At 37.6% G+C, this 14,968-nt stretch overlaps 1 protein-coding gene across 3 annotated transcripts in view; it reads left to right on the forward strand.

Annotated features, from left to right (window-relative positions):
- The window catches only part of TAX1BP1 (Tax1 binding protein 1), an 85,323-nt gene that overhangs the window by 58,956 nt on the left and 11,399 nt on the right, over positions 1-14,968 (forward strand). For 2 of the 3 annotated variants that reach the window (XM_021689614.1, XM_044919965.1), the window contains 2 exons: positions 9,242-9,425; positions 9,766-9,914. In XM_021689614.1, the coding sequence (XP_021545289.1) occupies positions 9,242-9,425; positions 9,766-9,914 (333 nt within the window). The remainder of the gene's footprint in view (positions 1-9,241; positions 9,426-9,765; positions 9,915-14,968) is intronic. The other variant, XM_021689615.2, reaches the window with a different exon arrangement.

A 14,968-nucleotide genomic window follows, 5' to 3' on the forward strand; every position in this document is an offset into this window, starting at 1 on the left:
GGCACTCAAGTGATGTCAGGATTCAATTCCTTGCGCTAGTAACTGCCAAGGAGCAGACACACTTCCTTCTCGGCCATCTTCCATGAGGTCACTCCCTTTCTCTACTCTTGACTCAGGTAAAAGGTTATTCAGAACACCAGGTAACCTTTAAAAATGTAAAATTGATCACTCCCTTGCTTAAAGCTCCATAATGGGCTTCCTGTGCACTTAAAATAAAACCCAAATTTTTTAACATAGCCTGTGATACTTTGTATGACTGGCCTCCATTTCTCTCTATTCCCATGTGAAGCTACAATGTCTTGTTTCACTATCCTCTATTTTAGTCTCCCTTAGTAGTTCTCGAACTTGAGCTTCCATCAGAATCACCTGTATTGCTTGTTAAAACAGATTCCTGGGCCCACTCCCAAAGTTTCTATTTTAGTAGGTTTGTAGTGGAGCTTGAGATTTGCATTTCTAAGTTCCAGTGCTACTGCTCTGGGAACCACACTTTGAGAAATGTTCTAGTCACCCAGGCTTTATAGCTCACCCTCATTCATTTCCTTTGCCAGAAATATTCTTGCCTACAATTCTTTGTTACTTTGTTGGACTCTTTTTTTTTTTTTTTTTTATGAGTTTAAACATATGAGAGTAGAATAATAAAATGAATTCTGTTGTACTCCTCACCCAACACCAGTAATTGTTGTACTTTATGGCTGTCTTATCTGTGCAACCATAATTACCTTCCCTCCTCTCCCCAGAGATATTTTTTCAAGTAATCCCAGAATTTGTATTATTTCCCTCTAAATATTTATTCATAACTACTCTTTTAAAAAATTTATTTACGGGCGCCTGGGTGGCTCAGTCGTTAAGCATCTGCCTTCGGCTCAGGTCATGATCCCAGGGTCCTGGGATCGAGTCCCACATTGGGCTCCCTGTTCGGCGGGAAGCATGCTTCTCCCTCTCCCACTCCCCCTGCTTGTGTTCCTGCTCTCGCTCTCTCTCTCTCTGTCAAATAAATAAATAAAATCTTTAAAAAAAAAAAAATATTTACTAGAGAGCATGCATGCATGCATGCTCAGAGGTGGGGAGGGGGAGAAAGGGAGAGAATCTCAAACAGACTCCAAGCTGACCCTGGAGTCTGACACAGGGCTTGATCCCACAACTCTGAGATCACGATCTGAGATGAAACCAAGAGCCAGACACTCAACTGACTGAGCTACCCAGGTGCTGCCCCTCACCCCACCAACTACTCTTGACTCATCCTTCAAGTCCCAGAATAAATAATAAATGACTCTTTTTTTTTTTTTTAAGCTTTTATTTATTTATTTGACAGAGAGGGAGAGCGCAAGCAGGGGAAGCAGCAGAGGGAGAGGGAGAAGTAGGCTCTCTGCTGAGCAGGGAGCCCAATGCGGGACTCAATCCCAGGCCACTGGGATCATGACCTGAGCCGAAGGCAGATGCTTAATCCAATGAGCCACCCAGGCGCTATTCCCCGCCTTCCCCCCCCCCTCCCCACTCTTGACTCATCCTTCAACTCCCAGGATAAATGACTCTTCTTCAGTAAGGCCTTCTTTGACCTTCAGTCTGAAGTACGTGCCTTTATTAAACTCAAACCTGGGACCTGTACTTTATTTCATAACGCTTAACATAATTTGTAATTAATATTTATTTCTGTGCTTACTTAACATCTGCCTCGTCTGCTTAATTGTAAGATCCATGAAGAGAGGAATCGCTTCTATTTTATTCAGCATTGTATTTGTAGCTCCTAGTACAGCACCTGATATTTGAAGTTAAATATTAGTTGAATTAATTAATTTAAGCACTCTAGGAGAGGCAAACCAGCTAAACAAACTTTTGTGCCCTGGAACTGTGAGAGAGGACTCCTAATAAAATCTTTTTTTTTAAGATTTTATTTATTTAGGGGAAAGAGAGAGCTAGCTAGAGAGAGCACAAGTGAGGGGGTTAGAGAAGCAGGCTCCCCGCTGAGCAGAGAGCCCGATGTGGGGCTCAATCCCAGGACCCTGGGATCATGACCTGAGCCGAAAGCAGACACTTAACTGACTGAGCCACTGAGGCGCCCCTAACAAAATCTATTTCTTAAATCGTGGAGGCTTTTTAGGAGAGTTATGAATCAGCCATCAATATTATTTTGCTAAGGTAAGTTAACCACATTCATGTCATACATGTTTTTGAAGGTAGAGGAGGTCTTAACAGGAGTTCTTGACCATGATTGTTCTAAGGGCCTTTTGATAGTCTGGTGAAATCTGTGTAATATATATTAAATATATTAATATAAAATATATAAATTATATATTTATGACAAATATATATATTATATATATTAATATATATTAAAAGATTTAATGTAGAGAAAGTGTGAGTGGGGGGAGGGGCAGAGAGAGAATCCCATGCAGACTCCTTGCCAAGCACGGTGCCAGATGCAGGGCTTGATCTCTGGACTCCAAGGTCATGACCTGAGCCAAAATCAGGAATTGGTTTCTCAACCGACTGAGCCACCCAGGTGCCCCAGAAATACTTTTAAATGAATAAAGCAAAAAGAGAATCACAATGGAAACGAGTTACACGAAATAGTTAAAATATTAAAACAAGTTTATGATATATGTGACAGGTAGTATATGTGCTTATTTAAAAATGTTAAGATTTAGCATGTCTAATAATTACCATAATTTTAAGGTAGTGAAATATAAAGGCTGTGTTGAGATGGCTGCAGTAACTAATATGAAGTGAATATATCTATGATTCTGTAGGTGACAAAGTTAAAGGTATTGCAACTATTGCTGTGGTTTTTTTTTTTTTTTTTTTTTTTTTGCCTACATTCATAATTGAAAAAATGCTAAATTTCAGTTCAAAGTTAGTGAAAAGATACAAATTTATTTTCCTCATCCAAGTTCATTTATCTCCTTAATTCTAAACATGGACCCTTTGGGGGGTGTTGTGAATGCAAATTTGATAATCAGATTTTCTAAGTCAAGAGCTCAGTTTTCCGATTTACCGAACAACCTACCTATGGCTGTCTTGTTCGTGTCCCTGTGTTCTGTTTACCCTGCCTCCAGTTTCCCTCATGAGGAATCAAAGCTGCTTGTTACTGGTCCTTTTCTTACCCTGCATCCTATTTGCAGGGGATTTATTGCATCTCTGATGGTAGAGGAGAGGAGTATTAACTTACAGGGAACTCTTTATTACGTTGGAATCTCTATGAAGTTGCTTGACTTACCGTAAATCTTACAATGAAACCCTTGACTCCATTTAAGTAGTTTATTGTTTGCTTACAGAAGAATTTCACCATGTTCTTCTAAGGTAGTTGGCTTAAATTTTTGTAGCAGTTTATCCTATCTACATCTTTTGCTGCGTTCCTGTCCTTTTCCTCTTGACTTGTCTTTGAAATATTTTTTGAATTTGCTTTCACTTTTTCTCTACTCCCATTGCACTTTCACAATTTTGAATTACATGGCAGCACTTTTTGAGTCATGGCAGGAGATGAGGGAACCTCCATTGAGGACCTGCTGTGGTCTGAACACTTCTCTAATTTCTTAGTAGTCCTAGTCCTAGGGCTGGAGAAGGTAAGTTCTTCAGGGTTATTAGTGCTGGAGCTGATGAGCAAATCCAGGTCAGTCTGACTCTAGCTTACAATGTCATGCCATCCCCCTGCTTGTTGCTAATTCAAGTATGTCCAATTTCAAGTGTATCCAGTATAGCTTTCCTAGAATAACTTTACTAAAGGGCCATGTTATGATTGTTCAAGAACTGTTAGGCCCATTGTAGTAAACTGTATGATACAGATTTGGCACATCTGGCCTTAAACTTGTCTTTTCTCTTGCTCTTCACATGCACCCTGTGCTCTAGCCATATCATTCGTTTACCCAATCCTGTAATATGTTATTATTTCACATATCTTCTGTACTCTTTTCACATGCTTAGGAGGAACTTCTAATTGCTGTATCTCTTCTCAAACCTAAATTGACTTGAATTTTTCATGTTTACCAGTTTTGCTTTCAGTGATAATGACTTAACTCTGTTTCAAGGTTACTTCATTTAATGGTCATTTATATAGGTAAAAATTTGCTGACATAGGATCTCATCTCTATTCTCACAGGATGACATTAGCAAAACAGCTGAGTTTTACTTTACAGGTGAAATTTTCCATTCTTACATCCGTGGTTAAAATTTCTGGTTGATTTTTTTTCTCTTTAACAGCTTTATCGAGGTACAGTTTACATGTAATAAAACTCACCTATTTTAAGTGCAATTTGATAAATATATATAGTTCTGTAAATACCATTATATTCAAACTGTAGAGTGTTTCCATTACTGCACAAAGTTCCTTTATGCTTGATTTTAGTCAACTCCATCAACTCTCTCCAATCCCAGACAATCACTGATCTACCTTCTGCCACTATATAGTTTTACTTTTTCTAGCATTTTGTATAAATGCAGTCATGGAGAATTTACCCATTCACTGGTTGGACATTAATCATTTTACCAGCTGATGTGTACATATGGATTATTTCTAGTGTTTTGCTATGAATAATGCAATGAACATTCTTCTTTTTGTAGACATAAGTTTTCATTTCTCTCGAGTAGATGCCTAGGAATGGTATCGCTTTCTTATATGATGGGTATGTTTTTAAGAAACAGCCAAATTGTTTTTCAAAGTGGCTGTACCATTTTGCATTCCCACTAGCAGTGTATGAGCATTCCAATTGCCCTGTAGCCTCATTAGTAGTTGGTATTATTGAGTTTTAATTTCAGTCATGCTGGTGAATGTGCAGTGTTATTGTGGTTTAATTGTCCCTGATGACTAGTGGTGCTGGGCATCTTTTCATATGCTTATAGGCCATTCACATATGTATATATTCTTTAAGTATATATACTTAAAACTGTCCAACATGAGGCTTAAACTCATGACCCTGAGATTGCGAGTTGCATGCTCTACTGACTGAGCCAGCCAGGTGCCCCCATTCGTATATATTCTTTTGTGAAGTGTTGAGATCTTTACCTGTTTTTTAATTGGGTTATCTTTATTGGTTGTATTTGGTTTTAAGAGTTCTTTATATATTCTAAATACAATTCCTTTTTCATATGTCTTGGAAATATTTTCTCCCAATACGTAGCTTGCCTTTTCATTTTTATTTTTAAATTTTATTTAAATTCAATTAATTTACATAGTGTATTATTAGTTTCAGAGGTGGAGTTCAGTGATGGATCCATCATTTGCATATAACACCCAGGGCTCATTACATCACGCGCCCTCCTTAATGCCCATTACCCAGTTACCCCATCCCCCACCCACCTCCCCTCCAGCAACCCTGTTTGTTTCCTATACTTAATAATCTCTTACCGTTTGTCTCCCTTTCTGATTTTGTCTTATTTTTCCCTCCCTTTTCCTATGATCCTTTATTTCTTAAATTCCACATATGAGTGAAATCATATAATTTGTCTTTATCTGATTGACTTCACTTAGCATAATACTCTCTAGTTTCGTCCACGTCATTGCAAATGGTAAGATTTCATTTTTTTTTTTTGATGGCCGAGTAATATTTTAGTGTGTGTGTGTATACACACACACACACTACATCTTCTATATCTGTTCATCTATGGATGGACATCTGTGTTCTTTTCCATCGTTTGGCTATTGTAGACCTTGCTGCTAGAAACATTGGGGTGCATGTGACTCTTTGGATCACTAGGTAAATACCTAGTAGTGCAATTGCTGGGTCGTAGGGTAGCTCTGTTTTTAACTTTTTGAGGAATCTCCATACTGTTTTCCAGTGTCTTTTCATTTTTAAAAATATCTTTGAACAAAAGCTTCTAATTCTGAAAATAGTCTAACAGCAATATTTTTCCTAATGGTTCATGCTGTTTGTATCCTGTCTTAACAAATTTTTGCCTAATCCGAGGTCACAAAGATTTTCACCTATTTTTTTCTTTCACTAGATTTATGGCTTTAGCTCTTATGTTTAGATTTATGATCCATTTGAAATTAATTTTGGGGGGAGTCGTCTGGGTAGCTCAGTCAGTAAGCATCCGACTTTTGATCTCAGCTCACGTCTTGATCTCAGGGTTGTGAGTTCAAGCCCTGTGTTAGGCTCCATGCTGGGTTTGGAGCCTACTTAAAAAAAATAAAGTAAAATAAATTGTTTGTATGGTGTGATATATAGTCAAAGTTTATTTGTAGATACCCAGTTTTTATTTTTTATTTTTTTAAAGATTTTATTTATTTTTGACAGACAGCGAGAGAGGGACCACAAGGGGGGAGTGGGAGAGGGAGAAGCAGGCTTCCCGCAGGGAGCCCGATGTGGGGCTCGATCCTGGGACCCTGGGATCATGACCTGAGCGGAAGGCAGACGCTTAACGACTGAGCCACCCAGGTGCCCCGATACCCAGTTTTTTAAGCTTATGCTTAAAAGACTGTCCTTTTCCTTCATTGAATTATTTCTGCATCTGGGTTGAAAATTAATTGACTATGAGTATGGGTATATTTTTAGACTCTCTCTTTTGTTTTACTGATTTATATCAGGGGTCTGCAAACTAACATCTACAAGCCAAATATGGCTCATGGCCTATTTTGTAAACAAAGTTTTATTAGCATATGACCATGCCCATTCATTTAGGCATTACCTATGGCTGCAACAACAGAGGCAGATTTGAGTAGTTTTGACAGACTGTGTCCTACAAAGCTGAAAATATCTACTATCAGGCCCTTTATGGAAAAATTTTGCCAGCTCCTAATCTGTGTTTATCCATATATCAACATTCTAGTCTATTGATTTTATAGCTTTATTGTAAGTCTTGAAATCAGGTGTAAGTCTTCCAACTTTGTTCTTTTTAGAAATGGGCTATTTCAGGACCTTTGCATTTCAGGGTTCGTTCTTGTCAGTTTATCAAAAGCCTGCTGGGATTTTGATTGGGATTGTATTGAATGTATAGATCAATTTGGGGAGGAATTTATAAAAATGCCAAGTTTTCCAGTACATGAATGTGGCGTATTTTTTCTTTTTTTTTTTTTTTTTTAAAGATTTTATTTATTTATTCATGAGCGATAGAGAGAGAGAGAGGCAGAGGCAGAGGGAGAAGCAGGCTCCCCGCGGAGCAGGGAGCCCGATGCGGGACTCGATCCCAGGACCCTGGGATCATGACCTGAGCTGAAGGCAGACGCTTAACCGATTGAGCCACCCAGGCGTCCCTATTTTTTCTTTTTATTGAGGTTCTCTTTAATTTCTCTCAGCGTGTTTGTTGTTTTTAGTGTACAGGCCTTGAACATCTTTTATTAAATTTATTCCTAAGTATTTTAATATCTGTCGATTCTACTATAAATGGTATCTTTAAAAACTTCATTTTTATTGTGTGTTGCTTACGTATTGAGATAATATATTGATCTTTTATATTGCAGTGTTGCTAAATCTACTCATTCTCCTAGTTCTGTAGATTCCTTAGGATTTTCTACATACATGATCATATCCTCTGAATAAAGATGATTTTACTTCTTTTCACTCTGCCTTAATCTTTTTTTTTTTTTTAAAGATTTTTTTTTTTTTATTTATCTGAGAGAGAGAATGGGAGACAGAGAGCATGAGAGGGGGAGGGTCAGAGGGAGAAGCAGACTCCCTGCCGAGCAGGGAGCCCGATGCGGGACTCGATCCCGGGACTCCAGGATCATGACCGAGCCGAAGGCCGTTGCTTAACCAACTGAGCCACCCAGGCGCCCCTCACTCTGCCTTAATCTTAATCTTGCCTTAATACACTGTTTAGAATCTCCAGTACGATGTTGAATAGAAGTGATGAGAGCAGACATCCTTGCCTTATTATTGATCTTAGGTAGAATCATTTAGTTTTTCACCATTAATATTCACTGTAGGGTTTTGAAGTGTCTTTTTTCATATTAAGGATGTTCCTTTTTATTTCTAGTTAGTTGAGATTTAAAAAATATATATGAGTGCCTGTTGAATTTTGTAAAATGTTTTTTCATCTATTTAAACGATATATTTTTTTCCCCATTAGTCTGTGAACATAGTGAATTATGTTGATTTTTGTATGTTAAGCTAAATTTGCTTTCTTGTGATAAAAACCCACTTGTTTGGGGCGCCTGGGTGGCTCAGTCATTTAAGCGTCTGCCTTCGGCTCAGGTCATCATTATCCCCGGGTCCTGGAATCGAGCTCCATGTCGGGCTCCCTGCTCGGCGGGGAGCCTGCTTCTCCCTCTCCCTCTGCCTGCTGCTCCCCCTGCTTGTGCTCACTTTTTCTGTCAAAAAAAAATGGATAAAATCTTAAAAACAAAACAAGACAAATCCCCAATATCTTTTTAAATATTGTTGGATTTGATTTCTTAAGGATTTTTGTATCAGTATTCATGAGCGATGAGGTTTGCAGTTTTCTTCTGATGTCCTTGTTTGACTTTGGTATTAGGATAGTATTGGCCTTATAAATAAAGTAAGTTCAGAAGTGTGGGGTTTTATTTTGTTTTGTTTTTAAGATTTTATTTGCAGAGAGAGAGATAGAGCATGCATGCACAAGCAGGGGGAGTGGCAGGCAGAGGGAGAAGCAGGCTCCCTGCTGAGCAAGGAACCCGATGTGGGACTTGATCCCAGGTGCCTGGGATCATGACCTGAGCTGAAGGCAGATGCTTAACCGACTGAGCCACCCAGGTGTCCCTAGAAGTGTTTTTTCTCTAGTTTTGAAAGAGTTTATATGGGATTAGTATTTTTAAATTTTAAATTTGGTAGAGTTTACTAGAGAAGCAGTTTGGGTTGCTTTTTGTCCTTTGACTTTTTTTTTTTTAATTTTATTTATTATTTGACAGAGAGAGCAAGCACAAGCAGGGAGAAGAGCAGGCAGGGGAGAAGCAGGCTCCCCGCTGAGAAAGGAGCCAGATGCAGGGCTTGATCCCAGACCCCCGGGATCATGACCTGAGCCGAAGGCAGCCGCCCAACTGAATGAGCCACCCAGGCGCCCGTCCTTTGACTTTTATTAATAACTAAGTTGTAAGAGATTCACAGTTTCCTCTTAGCTCAATAAAAAAGGCAGCCTCTTGGCACAAATAAATTTGAAAATACATGGGGCTTTATTCTGCCTTCTGATGTTGTATGTGGAGGGGACATTTATGAGAAGTTGAGAGCCAGACTTTTCAGTTGTATTCTTTAAACATAATAGGGAAGTAATTTTATTACATTTTAGCTAAATGTTTAATGCTGCCCTTATTATAAAATATTTGAATGCTTTCTGCCTTTGTTTTTGTTAATTTTAGGAACTTAAAAGGAATCTAGAAGATCAAGCGGAAAGGAAAATGGAAGGTCAGAATTCCCAGAGTCCTCAAAAGATCTCACAGTGTCTCAACACATGCTCAGAGCAAAATGGTCATGTTTCCACAGTGTCACATATACAGCCAGTTCTGCAGTATGGTAATCCTTATGCAACACAGGAAGCCAGAGGTTATTAAAATAATTTTGGTTTGGGCTTAACTGAATATGGAGTTTTTTTTGGTTTGTATATTAATGGGATTAGAAAACTGGTACAATTAACTCTAATAGAAACATTGTCTTGTAACCAGTAGTTTTAATGTTTAACAGTAACTGGGTTCCTCTAGGAGTGCTGCAGCACAAAAGAGTAGTCTATTTGCTTATTACATATATTCTTATTTTTAAAAATCAGTGGGGTTAAAAAGGCATTTTTGTGATGCATAAAAATGGTTCTTTATATCCTGTTCATCATAGCTATACACAGAGATTCTAATTATAGTACCAGGTTTCACTTCCCAAATTTTTATTTCAGATGGAGCAGATGGTGCTTTTTATCCAGATGAAATCCAAAGGCCACCTCTGAGAGTACCTTCTTGGGGACTGGAAGATAATGTTGTCTGCAGCCAGCCTGCTCGAAACCTTAGTCGGCCTGATGGTTTAGAAGATCCTGAGGATAGTAAAGTAAATTGAATTTCTATTTTTTGAGCCTGTTCCTTTTATTTTTTGTTTCATGTAGAGAGTTATGTTTGTGGAAAAGAGAGTGTGTGTTTTTGTGTATACATGGTGATTGTTTAATTTTTGGAAAAACCTGCTTGTATTTAAATTTGGAAAAATCAACCATTAATATGCTTCAGACTTACACTTTAGGATTTATACTAAAGTAAAAGATTAAGTTCAGAGAATGACCTCAATATTGTAGTTGTCAGTTTAATCTTTAAAACAGTTTTTTTGAGATATAATTGATATATACCTTTAATTCAGCCGTACAGCATGATTCAGTATTTGTATCATGAAAGGATTACTACAAGTCTGGTTAACATTTGTTATCACATATAATTAACAAATTTTTTTTCCTTTGTGATGAGAACTTTTAAGATTTACTCAGCAACTTTCGAAAATATAAATTATTAGCTATGGTCACAAATAGTTTAATTATCACTAAGTAATTTACTATATTCTTTTGATTGCAGATGTACTAGGTTGGAAGAAGCAGTGTTAATGACAATTAGATATCGTTAGTATTTAATAATCTTTCAGCAACCCAATACTGATAATTTGAGTTTGTGTATCATGTCATTTTTATTTTTATTTCATTTAAGAGATTTCTTCACCATTTAATAAGTTCTTTTCCTCATAGCAGCTTTTTTGGATTTCCTATGCATTAAGATGAATTTAAAAGAAATGCTTTATCGTGCTCTTTGCAAGTACAGCAGTATCATGACCTGTTTCTCATTTAATCTAGTTTGCTGCATTTAATTGCTATTAACCTTTGCAGAAACTGATCAGTGTTCAGACAGGCATGATTTTAGCCCTAGTGCTCAACACCCATAATGGAGAAAAATGTATTTTTCCCTCCTGCCTTTTGGCCTCCTATGTCCATTACTGGGAATAATTAGGAAAACTGTCAGAACTTTTGTAGCCTATTTAAGGTCTAGACTATATTCTTACTGCTTTTTCACACCTTTACTTCACATTTTGCATATTTAATCTGATCATTCTTGGCACAGATGTTACATGTGACAAGCCTTTCTCTTCCGTAGTCATCTGCTTCAGTTTAATTAGCAGAATGTTCTTTCTGATCTGTGTGCTTTGCCCTCCTGCAAACCCATGAGAAGCAGTGTTAGAGTATAGTGCTCATTTGCTGACATGCTTAGATTTGGTAATGAGAGGGAAGGACTCTTAATAGGTGCACCTTGGATAATTGTATTTTGCAATTAGAAGATTTTTTTCACTTTAGACAGAAACTAATTTTTATGTACATTTAGACTTTTAAAAAAATCTTGTCATTACAATAACAAAAATCACTTGGAAGTGAAGTATTTTAATGAGTAATTTTTAGAATATATAAAGCAGATTTAGTTGACCTGTTCCTTTTCTCTGGTTCCCTGTCCTGGGAGTAATTAACAGCCACAGGACCTCAGAGTCAGGGTTGAGGCTGCCTGTTCTGTAGTCTACTCCAGTCATATACTTGCCAGATCTCCTTTCTGCACCAGAAATTGGTCCGCTATCAGATTAGATGCCTTTTGTGACTCCCTTTTCCCTAATAATTGCAATAGCAATAACTGTGGCATCATAATTATGATGATCGTGATGGCACCAAACATTTCTCAATTTGCCAGCTAGTGCATGGCTGTTTAAATATGTTAACTCATTTGTTCTTCATAGCAGTCCTGTGAGGTAGGAACTATTATGATGTTTTCTTTTATAATGGAGGAAACAGAAAGATTAACTGACTTGCTTCATCACACAGCTGGTAAGGGTACAGTCAGATGAGGATTTGAACCTCATCAGTTTGGCTATAGGAGCTATGGTCCTAACCACCTATCAGTCTCTCAGATAGACTAAGCCAGAGGTTCCCAAACTTTCGGTTCATGGCACCTTTGGCGTCTAAGTAAATTTTTTATGATGCCCTATAGGCCAAAAGAAATACTTAACAATTTCCTAACAAGTATAGTAACCATTTGAAAAAAAAAAAAAGTATATACTGAATTGAAAGATTCTTATTTTTCATTCTTAAATAAGCACCGTTACTGATGGGATGTATGTGGTTGTTGACCACTGTACACCTTCTCAAACCTTGGAATTGGATGGGACAGGCCACATTCATTTCCTGATTCACATTGATTTTCACAAAGCACATGCTTTACATTTCAGCAGCTGCCAAATACCCAGCGTCTTCTCAAAGATAAGGTGTCACTGAAAAGAATGTTGAAACTGAGCTATCTTGAACTAGTTGTTCTTGTGATATCTGACAAATGTGGAGTGTTTCTGCGTATTTCATTAACTTAGAAGATTAAAACTATCCTATAGTACCCTGTGAATTTGATATGGTGCCCTAGCAATGGGAGCATGGGTCTAAACCCTTGCTACTCAGAAATACAGTATGTGGACCAACAGTTTTTTTCTTTTTTCTTTTTTTTTTTTGAGAGGGAGAGAGGAGAGGCAGAGGGAGAGGGAGAGAGAATCTTAAGCAGGCTCCATGTCCAGCGCAGAGCCTGACACAGGGCTTTATCTCACGACCCTGTGATCATGACGTGAGCTGAAATCAAGAGTTGGACACTCAACTGATTGAGCCATCCAGGCACCCCCCAAGTTTCTTAATTTTGATAAAGTCGAATTTATCCTATTTTTCCTTGTACTTTTGTTGTCAGATCTCAGAAACCATTGCCTAATTCATAGGAAGCTTTGTCCCTGGGTTTTCTGTTGTCTTTGCTCTTATTTAGGTTTTTGGTCCATTTTGAGTTAATTTCTGAATGTGGAGAAAAATAACATTTGAAAAGTAATGGAGATCTTGCTTTTCTTTCAGTTTTTTATTTTAATTCCAGTATAGTTAACATGCAATGTAATGTTAGTTTCAGGTATACAGTATAGTAATTCAGCTGTGCTGTACATTACTCAGTGCTCATCATAAGTGTACTCTTAAATCCCCATCACCTTTTTCACCCATCCTCCCTCCCCTATGGTAATCATCAGTTCTCTGTAGTTAAGAGTGTTTCCTGGTTGGGCGCCTGGGTGGCTCAGTTGGTTAAGCGACTGTCTTCTGCTCAGGTCATGATCCCGGGGTCCTGGGATCGAGTCCCGCATGGGGTGCCCTGCTCAGCGGGGAGCCTGCTTCTCCCTCTGACCCTTTCCCCTCTCATGCTCTGTCTCTCTCTCTCTCTCTCTCTCTCTCTCTCTCTCTCTCTCTCAGAACCTCCATAGTTTTCTACAATGGCTGCATCAGTTTGCATGCCCACCAGCAGTGCATGCTGATTCATTTTTCTCCATATCCTCGCCAACACTTGTTGTTTCTTGTGTTTTTGATTTTAGCTATTCTAACAGGTGTGAGGTATGATAGCTCATTGTGGTTTCTGATTTGCATTTCCCTGATGATGAGTGATGTTGAGCATCTTTTCATTTGTCTGTTGGCCATCTGTATGTCTTCTTTGGAAAAATGTTCGTTTCTTCTGCCCATTTTTAAATTGGATTATTTGTTTTTTGAGCATTGAGTTGTAGCAGTTTTTTATATATTTTGGATAATAATCCTTTCTCATATATGTCATTTGCAAATCTCTTTTCCCATACAGTAGGTTGCCTTTTAGTTTTCTTATTTCCTTTGTTGTGCAGAAGCTTCTTATTTTGATGTAGTCCCAATAGCTTGATTTTGCTTTTGTTTTCCTTGTCTCAGGAGACCCGTCTAGAAAAATGCTGCTATGATCAATGTCAGTGAAATTACTGTGTTCTCTTCTAGGACTTTTCTGGTTTCAGGTCTCACATTTAGGCCTTTAATCCATTTTAAGTTTGCTTTTGTGTATGTTGTAAGAAAGTGGTTGAGTTTCATTCTTTTGTATGTAGCTGTTCCATTTTCCCCAACACATTTTGTTGAGGAGACCGTCTTTTTCCCACTGCATGTTCTTCCCTGCTTTGTCAAAGATTAATTGACCATATAATTGTGGGTTTATTTTTGGGTTTTCTATTCTGTTCCATTGATCTGTGTGTCTGTTTCTATGCCAGTACCACACTGTTTTAATTACTATAGCTTTGTAATATAACTTGAAGATACCTCCAGTTTTTTCTTTTTCAAGATTGCTTTAGCTTTTTGGGGTCTTTTGTCATTTCATACAACTTTTAGGATTGTTGTTCTAGTTCTCTGAAAAATACTGTTGGTATTTTGATAAGGATTACATTACATCTGTGGATTTGGGAAGTATGGACATTTTAACAATATTTATTCTTCCAATCCATAAGAATGGAATGTCTTTCCATTTCTTTGTATCTTTAATTTCTTTCATGAGTATTTTCTAGTTTTCAGAGTATAGATCTTTCATCTGGTTAGGTTTATTCCTAGGTATCTATTGTTTTTGGTGCAAGTGTAAATGCTATTGTTTAGAAATGCAACAGATTTCTGTACATTGATTTTGTATCTCATGACTTTATTCATTTATCAGTTCTAGTAGTTTTGGGGCAGAGTTTTTAGGATTTTCTCTATATAGTATGTCATCTGCAAATAGCAAAAGTTTTACTTCTTCCTTACCAGTTTGGATGCCTTTTATTTCTTTTTGTTGTCTAATTGCTGTGGCTAGGATTCTAGTAGTATTTGAATAAAAGTTGTGAGAGTGGACATCCTTGTCTTGTTCATGACCTTAGGGGAAGAGCTCTCAGTTTTTCCCCGTTGAGTATGATCACTGTGGGTTTTTCATATGTGGTCTTTATTATGTTGAGGTATGTTCCCTCTAAACCTACTTTGTTGAAGGTTTTTACCATGAATGGATGTACTTTGTCAAATGCATTTTCTGCATCTGTTGGTAATCATATGGATTTTCTTTTTTCTGTTATAGATTTGATGTATCATGTTGATAGGTTTGCAAATACTGAACCACCCTTCCACACTGGAAAAATATTCCATTTGATAGCAGTGAATGATTTCTTAATGTAATGTTGGACTCCGTTTGCTAGTGTTTTGATGAGGAATTTTGCATCTGTGTTCATCAGAGATATTGGCTTGCAGTTCTCTTTTTTTTGTAGTGTCTTTATTT

The sequence above is a fragment of the Neomonachus schauinslandi genome, chromosome 12 (genome assembly GCF_002201575.2).
Source record: "Neomonachus schauinslandi chromosome 12, ASM220157v2, whole genome shotgun sequence".
In the NCBI taxonomy this organism is placed as follows: Eukaryota; Metazoa; Chordata; class Mammalia; order Carnivora; family Phocidae; genus Neomonachus; species Neomonachus schauinslandi.